The sequence below is a fragment of the Lissotriton vulgaris genome, unplaced genomic scaffold (assembly GCF_964263255.1).
Source record: "Lissotriton vulgaris unplaced genomic scaffold, aLisVul1.2 SCAFFOLD_5317, whole genome shotgun sequence".
NCBI classification, from domain to species: Eukaryota; Metazoa; Chordata; class Amphibia; order Caudata; family Salamandridae; genus Lissotriton; species Lissotriton vulgaris.
The window spans coordinates 34,832-44,993 of NW_028247577.1; the positions used below are offsets into that span (position 1 = coordinate 34,832).

Genomic DNA, 10,162 nt, shown 5'->3' on the forward strand with positions numbered 1-10,162 from the left:
AAATAAGGAATTATATGAAAAGAGGGGAATGTCCTATACTACTAAGTTGTAAGAATCAGTCATTTTAATTTTAAACACAATTCGACTAGCAAAACTGTTATTATTAATGTGAAACGCGCCTTATAGCTTCTGTGCCAAGTCAAGTCAAGTCAAGTCAAAGATTTATATAGCGCACTACATACCCGGAGGGTCTCAAGGCGCTTGAAGAAGGGTGTCTAAATTAAAAGAATGTGGTCAGGATTAGCTCAAAAAAGGTTTTAGAAAGCAACCTCGTGCTATACAAAGTGAGACACAGTGAAGAAAGTTTCTTTTTAGTGAAATGTGTGAGATGTGGCAAAAGATAGTTTCCTCCACCAAGAATTATAGAGAGTAAAATTTATGTTAATGAACCTACATGTATTTTGAAACATGGAAGTGTCTCTAATAGGGCGTCCGGTCGTTGTCATCAGATGGAAGTTTATATTATGAAGGTAGTTCTAAAGTGGAGGTAAAAAAATATACTAATGGTTAGTCTACTTTATATTACATCGCTTTTTTCTATCTCTACTAGTTGTAGGTGGGGAGATGGAAGTTTACCCCTAACGAATGTGATGTTGATGGAGCAAGGATTTGCACGTTACGCGACTTGCTTGTACTCATGAACCTCGAATAAACATTAAGGTCATAACAAACACGTTTGTCTTATTAATATTGCACTTTTACACTACACGCGGGTGTCCCAGTGATGCTTGCCTATGTGTTTTCTAATCCTAACTATGCTTGCATATTAAATGGTCGCTGCTATGCAGGATTCTAGTCTGCGCATGCGTCGGTCATACCCATGTGATGTGACGCACTCGCAGTTCTGGAGGGAACTTTTCGCTCATGCGCAGTACAGCTAAAATGGCCGCTTTGTTTCTAACATGCTCCTCGCTTGCCACCGCTGCTTTCGCTCAGCCGTTTCGTTCTGCTTAACTCCTAATGCTATAGATATTATAAAGTAAGGGGTGTAGTATAGCCAATCATGGTATACAGTGTATTCATTTTTTCTGTGTTTGGGGGCCTGGGAGCGGTGCGCCACTCCATCGTTGAAGCTCGTGTGGTACTAATCACGTGATGAAGGAAAAGCGAGTCTTGCAGTAGTGGAACTCAGCCAGCTGGCTGCCGAAGCTAAGATGCTCCTGGGAACCTAAACTCCAACCCAGCGAGAAGAGACTGATTCGCATCTGAAAATGTTACATTGTGATGTTTTATTCTGTACGCTATTGTTTTCTGAATTTCTATGCCATGGGAACTGGAATGTAAGGGGTGGGTTCGAAAACTGAATATTTATTATGAGAAAGTTCAAATTATAGGTGGTGTCATGACCTAACCGCCTCTCTTGTCCAATCCGAAGTTGGGGATCCTTTCACTTGCAACATTGGTGGGTGGTACACTGACCCGAAAACCGTATAACTAGCCTAGGTTTAGCTAGAGAAATTGTCCGACTTGTCCGAATAGCTGACCTGTCACTGACCCTACGAACTCTATAGGTGATTGATACAGAGAGCTGCGGAGCACTCTGTCCGTAATTTCCACAAACTCAGTCTGGGGTGGAGAAACCTTAAGTGCTGGCGAAGCACTTTGCTGGGAGATTCGAGAACCCAATCGGGGTTATTGGCAGATTCCTTGCAGAGAGGGCGTAGCGCAGGCGTTGCATCCGAAGCTGCAGGTGTTGATCGTACCCTTTGATGAGCCCAGTCCTGATCCAAATCCTGGGGTTATCCTGTCCTGACTGTCCATGAGCTGTACCTGCTCGCCTACTGGCATCCTAAGTCCTTGAAGGTCCTTTCCCGCCTTTCCCAACTGACCCGTGGCCAGGGTTAGTCTTCTTTCCGTCCTAGGTAAATATAATATAAGTGGGTGTTTGTCTAGCTAAATCTTTTCTCTCCTATTTTTCTGAATAAAGCAAACTTGCCTATGTGATTTTCTCTGACATTTGACTCTCACGTAAAGTATTATTCTAGCTTGTTCCATATTTTCTCCCTACCTTTACTTAAACACTGAACTGTTTGCTTATCTAGTATGTTCCACTCTTACCCTCCCTATAGAAAATAAGTGCATCTTGGAAAGTATCGTTTTTCCTTCTAAATCAATTAGCACATTCAAATTCAGCATTTCTTAGTATGTTCCCTTTTCTTTACCACCCTTAGTGACGTTGTGAAAGTCGGTTAGACTAAATAGCGTGTTCCTTATTTTCCCTCCCTTTATTCTTCAAATTCTTAGATGATTCTTACTTTGATTCATAGTTACACTATATTTCTGATCCTAGTTATTGATAGTCTGATCTGTGTAAATTTCATTCTCATGGCATATGATGAAATTGATGATTAGATAAAGCTTTGAAAACTTCTTGTGTTTGTGGTTATTACAAAATATAAACAGTTTTACAAATATACATGGTATTTTGTTTAGTGTTATCTTCCTACCCCTGCTAGCTCCTGATCTATCGTGATCATAGGTACCTGTGACAAGGATTTGGTAAGTCAGGTACACGGAAATAAATAGGAAAGAACAAGAATTGCTGATAGTAGTGTGTAGGTTACCTGATTAATGAAATTAGTGATAAATATGTTATGGGCCCAAGTGTGCACATATTGGTAAAATAAGAGTCAGGTGACCTGCGCGCTCTATCAGTAATTTTCTGGTAGCAGAGCTATGGTTAGGACTAAGTTAAGATAGGTAGATAGACTAGTTAATGATAAACTGTGAAAATGTAAATGTGCTGTTAACACATTTTTTTTCCCCTTAAGATCGATCGGCTGTAAAAATGTATTGCTTTAAAATGTTTTGAAAATGTTTTGAAATTATATTTTATGAAATGCTGCTATAATAAGTGTTTATTAATAGAAAGTTAGTGATTGTTGTACGTTGTCTGGAAGTTCCCCGGGGATAGAATAGCGGGTGGTGAGTAGAATCCATCTCACGGTGAGGTCAGTGGATTGAGGAAGATTAGTGCAGGGTTAGGCAGAACTGGAAGCACTAATTAGGGTTTTTTTCGTATGCATAATTGAATAACTGATAGTGACGAGTTCGCTGATGAAACTTCAGTTGTGATATTTCCTAGTAAGGGTCATACGAGGAAGGAGTAGTAGGTTCATCGGAGCTTGAGTGATAGCAAAGGAGTTCGCTGGTGAAACTTTAAGACTTAGTATATATCCCGGAAAGAGTGGATGAGTCAAAAGAAGTAACAGGTTCTCTAATGCTTGTGTGAAGGGTAGGCGGAAGGGTCTATCCGTAGTGTATGAAAAGTAGACAGGAGAAGTTTACTTGCAGTGAAACAAATCTTTCTTTCTAGACACTCAAGTACAGTGGCGAATGTTATACGTTGTAAACTAAACTGAGCACTTGCACTTTAAGAAAATTGAAAGTTTCCGTTACCTTGTGAAGGAGGGAGTCGGTCGCGGAGCTGCGCTGACGTCACTCTGTGCCGTGCTGGTATTGGTCGAAACAGCGGGGGTGTAACGAAGCTAGTATTGTAAAGGAGGGGCAAGTGCCGGAGCGTGAGACCACGTCTCGCGAAGAGGCCGCGCACCCATTGGTCGAGAATATTTGCAATCGCAGTGTAGATTGGTTGTTGAAAAATTAAAAGACGCGCTAGCATTGGAAAAGGATTTGTAAACAAAATACGTAGCATAACCCTAAAGTTCTAGTTACAAAGTATATGTGGTATCCCGAATTTTTACCTGATCCACAACATTTAGGTTTTCGTAAGGATCAGATGCTAAGAGGCAGACCTTACAATATGTACGGAAGCAAGAGGAAAATGTCATTTGCTGACAAGGTCAAGAATTATTTCAAGAAAGACAAGCCCATCAAAACTAGAGAAGGTGTAATTATTCCACCACCGAATACTCCCGCATCATTTATGATGTTTGATAAAGGTTATCATACCTGCGTATGGTTGGAAAATTGGGTAAAGTATACCCAAGAAGATGGAATCTTAGCATTTCCCCTAGATGGTACTTTTAATAGTAGAATCCTGTTTAATTTGAGGACCCGAATGAATGACTTACATCCCAGACCAAGATTAACGCAATATGAGGCTTTAGAAGAATGGGAAATTGAGGCCTTGGAGCGAGACAGACCCAGAATGGATAAGGGAGTAAGCAAATGGTACCCGAAATTACAGAGAGAGACGAAAGAGAAAAAGATGAAACAGTGGAGACAGAATATGATGGTCGAGGGACTATTTCCAGTACTTCCTATAGACGAACCTGTAGGAGAAAAAAGGACAGAGAAAAACCGACACTTAATGACTATGGGTGATTCGGAAGATGAATATCTGGAGGATTTATTTATGAAAAATTCACCACCATATGATGAGGATTCTAGGTCCCTGAGCTCGAAAAACCCATTCTTCAGACATCCTAGAAGAAGAAGTGCCAGTGAAACAGATGCAGCAGGTATAGGTAATAGGCAAAATAGAAAAGACGGATTTTGTAGGCCTGATACAACTGTCCCAAATTATAGGCCATTCGGTGATGAGAGATCAGGTATGACAGTCCCAACTGCCCCGAGTCTGTACCCTCCTTTAGTTCCACAAGTGTTACATGACACCATCCATTGAAAGCGTTTTACACGAACGAGAAAAGGAAGCCTTAATCAAACAGCAAAATGAACTCATTCAGACAATAGCTCTGATAAATCCCAGTCCTGAAGCTCTGACAATTCCAGTAACTATTGGCCCCGTTGTTCCTCTTTATGGGGATAGACAGGCTAGTCCAAAAACACAAATTATTACACCAGCTGTAGCACAGCCCAGAAAAGAGCCTCTCATAGTTGATGATCAGGCAAGTGAATGCGAATCTGTGATCTCCCTGATGGATCTGCCCATAAGGGAACCAGAAAGTAGTGTACCACGGACGAGAACTCAGACTAGTGCAAAAGAAATCCTGATAGAAACATCTTCAGGTACTCGAAGCGCCACAGTAGTGACTCCGGAGGAACTAGATCGATGGACCCGAGAATTGGAAAAAGAAACTCCTCAGCCCAAACCATTAGATATTTACAAGCTAAGAATAGAGTTGGAAGAACTAATGGCTGGAAACGTGGGACTAGACAGATTGAACACCCTTAGTGAGGAAGAATTATTGTTCATCTGCAAAAGTATTACCAGAAATACCAGAGTGTTCCATGAGAAATTAATGGACACAGCAGCTAATATGGGAATAGATGTTAGCAAATCTAAAGTATTACAAAAGCCCTACAGAGCAGAATTTTCCGACAAGGATTTAGAAAATATGAATGTGTCGGGAAAAAAGGTACAGATAAGAGAATTGCTGAACCTATTACAGAAATGGGGAGATTTAGACAAATGGAGAGCCAGATGGGCAAAGAAAAAGGAAGACAGTAAGGCCAGACAAAGGACTTCTGAGTATGTTCTAAAAGAAGTCGATAAGGCAGAGACTTTGCATCCCATGAGAGAAGTACCAGGTGGGAAATATGTACATGTTCCATGGTCCCGACAAGACATTGTGTCATTTACGAATGATTTTCCAAAATTACGAGAGAAGCCTGTAGAGTGGTATAGACAGGTTGAAAGATTTGTAAAGGTTCAAAAATGTCTTTTGAAGGACCTAGATGGATTTTTCAACATTGTAGTTCCTGTAGATTTATGGACAGAATGTAAAATTGCAGTTGATTGGCCCAGTGAGGAGTATGAAAGAGACTCAAGAACCGGGGCTCCCTCCCCGGAGGTGATGAGACAGTATGACAAAGTAATACTGTATTTAACGGGAAAAGTGCCAGCCAAAGAAACTGATTGGACCCGCATAGACAGAACTACCCAAAAGCGTGATGAAACTGTACATTCATAATATGAACGATTGTTATAGGTGTTCAAGACCTACAGTGGAATCGATAACATTGAAATGAAGGATATGACCCATTTCATTTATCGATTCGTGTTGGGATTGAGACCTGAAATCTCACAGTGGATAAGAGACATTAAAATTTGTTGGCAAGGAAAACCTATAGATGAGGTCCTGAAATACGCTAAGTATTGTGAAGATGAGATGGAAAATAAAAGAAAAGCACTAAAAGAAAAAGTTATGTGGGCACAAGTAAAATTGGCAGAACAACAAGAAAAGCAGTTAGGTAAAATGAATAATAATACCCCGAATACCGGCACTGGGGGAGGAGGGAAGCCCAGAGTAAAGATGAGTCGGGAGGAAGCCAGGAAGAAATTTCCCTGCCACGGGTGCGGTCAGATAGGGCACTGGAGAGATGAGTGTCCAATGCTACTGCATGGTAATGTACAAAATAATGATTTAAATCCACAGGTGCAGAAAGAGGGGCCACGAAAGACCCAGCAACAGGTAAAACAGAATCAGTTGCCTCGTGCACCTAGACCTAATTATAGGAACAAAGCTCAGCAGAATGAGGAGGTCGAGGTATGGGAAGGAAGGGAGGATAGAAATGCAGCAACCTCGCAATTCCTGTTGAATGATACATTCCTCTGTGATGAACGTTACTGACGGGGCCTGAGGGGGGAGGACGAGGAGTGTGTGCTTGGCGCCTCCTTACCGGTAGACCAGACAGGGCCATACATTGAAGGAAAGGTTAAAGGAAATGACGTCACCTTTCTGTTGGACACTGGTGCTACCCGTTCTACTGTGAGAACAGCAGACGTTCCAAACCTACCCCTCTCAGGAGAAGCCATCCAAGTAGTGGGTGTGTCAAATCAGATAATTAGTACCCCAGTAACCGAACCAATGGAGATTTCAATAGGGAATTTTAAAGAGATGCACAGATTTGTCGTCTGTGATTCCAGTCCTGTGAATTTATTGGGACGTGATTTGCTGTGCAAAATGAACTGTACCATCTTTTGCACACCAAAGGGCGTTGAAATTCAGACCCCAGATGAAGACGGACTGTACAAATTAATGTTACTAAGGCCTGACTCAGAACTTAAGAAATTGACAATACATGACTTACCTGAAGAACTCCAACAGACCGTGAAACCCAAGGTGTGGGATTTCACTGGAAAAGATGTAGGATTAATGGCAAATGTAGACCCGATTCAAATAGCCATAAAACCAATTGCAGTTTACCCAAATACCAAGCAGTATAAAATGAATGCAGAAGTGAAAGCAGGAGTTGCCATTGAAATAAAAAGATTGCTAGAAGCAAACATCATACAGGAAGTAATGAGCAGTCCTTGTAATTCGCCCATAATTGCAATCAAAAAGCCTAGTGGGAAGTACAGGGTAGTGCAAGACCTGCGCAAGGTAAACAAGATTGTTGTCCCTTGTTGTCCTATTGTGCCAAACCCTGCAGTGATTTTGTACCAAATTCCATGGAATGCGGGATGGTTTACTGTCATTGACTTATGTCACGCGTTCTTTTCCATCCCATTACATCCAGACAGCAAATTTATTTTCTCATTTGAATTCGACAGTCATGTCTATGTATGGAATCGTGTTCCTCAAGGGTACACAGAAAGTCCTTCTATTTTCAATCAGATTTTGAAAAAATGCCTTGAATCATTAGTCTTACCTGGAGAATCAGTTTTGGTCCAGTACATAGACGACCTCTTGGTGGCGTCTAAAAGTCGGAACGACTGTGTTACTGATACCATTGCATTGTTGAATCATTTAGGTAAAGGAGGACATAAGGTATCACCAGACAAATTGCAGTTCTGTAAAAACTCGGTGAAATATCTGGGGCACCAGATAGAAAAAGGTATCCGGAAAGTTACTTCAGAAAGAATTAGGATAATTCGAGACATGGAATTACCAAATACTCAGAAAGAAATTAGAGTGTTCCTGGGAGTAGTAGGATACTGTAGACAGTGGATTGTGGGATTTGCAGTCCTGGCAAAACCCTTAATAAAAATGACCAGGAAAGGAGCCAAGGATCCAGTTGAATGGGATGATAAAAGCATGACATCCTTTGTGAAATTGCGAAACTGTCTATGCTCAGCTCCTGCATTGGGAATGCCTGACTATTCCAAAGACTTTGCCCTGTTTTGTGACACACAAGACAATTGTGCACTCTCAGTCCTAACACAAATTCATGGTCTGACTAGAAGTCCGGTGGCATATTTCTCTGCTACCTTAGATCCAGTGGCTGCAGGATTGCCTGGATGTCTGAAAGCAGTAGCTGCAACTTGCATGATTCTTGAACAAAGAGAATCCATTGTCATGGGACATCCGGTAACTGTGTATGTCCCACATGCAGTTGTAATGCTACTGACCCGAACCAAGACTTAATACCTCACACCTAGTCGGCTGACTAAGTATGAAAGAATCCTGGTGGATGCAGCAAATGTAACCATCACTAGATGTAATATACTGAATCCAGCAACTCTATTACCAGATACCCTGGTTGCAGAAGTCAAGGAAGAGGTCGAGCATAATTGTATTGATCTGACTGAATTTAGTACAAAACCACGCCCAGATATCAAGGAAACGGCTTTGCCAATAGAAGACATTGAATTGTTTGTAGATGGCTCATGCTTAAGACATGAGGATGGAGGTCTAAGTGCTGCCTATACTGTGGTCACTCTAGAAAAAAACAATAGAAGCATCCTACCTATTTGGAGTAAAAGCTGCACAAGTAGCCGAATTGGTTGCATTGGCAAGAGCCTGTAAAAATGGGAAAAATAAAAGAGTAACCATATACACTGATAGCCAGTATGGTTATGGGGTTGTGCATGACTTCGGCCAATTGTGGCTGCAAAGAGAATTCATGACTTCCTCGGGTACCCCTATCAGAAATGGAAAAGTGGTACAGAACCTACTGGAAGCAATCCAGTTACCAAAATAATTGGCAGTGGTCAAGTGTGCTGCTCACAAATCTGGCAATGACGATGTGACAGCTGGTAACAGATATGCTGACCAAGTAGCCCAACATTGTGCACGACATAAAATGTCATTGAATATCAATTTAGGGGGAGTCGGAAACAGCTGCCAACTTATGGTGTTTGAGTATGCATCAACTTGGGAGGAACTGAAAGGGTTGCAACAGGCAGCAGAACCAGAAGAAAAGGAAAGATGGGAGAAATCTGGTTGTCGACCAAGGAATAGAGATGGTGTCATTGTCTATAGTGATGGTATGCCTGTGTTACCAGACAGCATGATTGCTCCTATGGCTAAACTGATACATGGAGACTCACACATAGGGAGAGATGCGATGGTCCGTGTTTTTAAACAGATATGGCACAATTCGAAGTTCAGGAACATTGCAGAGGCGCTTTGCCAGAGGTGCTTAACTTGTCAGCAGTTTAATCCTGGGAAGAAAACAGTAGTGTTACCAAGTACAATTGGAAAGGCAGAGGGTCCTTTTATCAGACTACAAGTTGACTTTATACAGTTACCCCGTTGTAAAGGAATTAAGTACGTCCTTGTCACAGTCTGCCTATTCTCAAAATGGGTGGAAGCTTGCCCAGCTAAGAAAAATGATGCAATTACCGTAGCCAAGTTGTTACTAAGGGAACTGATACCTAGGTTTGGTTTCCCGGTCACAATTGAATCAGACAGAGGTGGGCATTTTGCCAATGACATAATAACTCAGCTCTGTGAAGAATTCAAAATTACCCAAAAACTGCACTGTGCATATCATCCAGAGGCTTCTGGAATAGTAGAACATCTGAATGGCACTATAAAGTCAAGACTGGGAAAAATGTGTAACTCTACTGGATTGAATTGGATAGACGCTTTACCCCTTGTCTTGATGGGACTGAGAAGCATCCCAGACCGAAAAACAGGCCTGAGTCCCCATGAGATACTAATGGGAAGAGTGATGCGGCAGGCATGGGTACCAGGACACAAACTGCTAAGTATTTCTGATGATTTGATACTAGAGTACTGCAAGCAACTGGGTGACCAAGTGCGTTCTATCTCTCACCAGATTGGGGAAGAAGCCGTCGCCAGGCCAACAACTCCAGTCAATAATCTGAACCCAGGTGATTGGGTTGTTCTTAAGAAACACACCCGGTCGAGTTGCCTAGCACCGAAGTGGGGGAAACCAAGACAAGTGATTCTTGTCACCACAACTGCGATGAAGTGTGCAGGTGTGCCAAAGTGGATCCATGCCAGTCATACCAAGAGGGTGACAGAAGAAGAAGCAACTGAGGCTGAAGGTTGTGCAGCTGAGGGGTCTCCAGACGTGGGTCCTGAAATAGCTGATGACGAACAAC

General features: G+C 41.9%; 1 protein-coding gene across 1 annotated transcript; it reads left to right on the forward strand.

Moving 5' to 3' along the window:
- Window positions 1–4,841: 4,841 nt before the first annotated feature.
- LOC147665145 (uncharacterized) lies at window positions 4,842–6,497 on the forward strand. Its single transcript, XM_086949732.1, is given in 1 exon segment — window positions 4,842–6,497. A coding segment is annotated over 1 exon segment (1,656 nt).
- The last annotated feature ends 3,665 nt before the right edge of the window (window positions 6,498–10,162 follow it).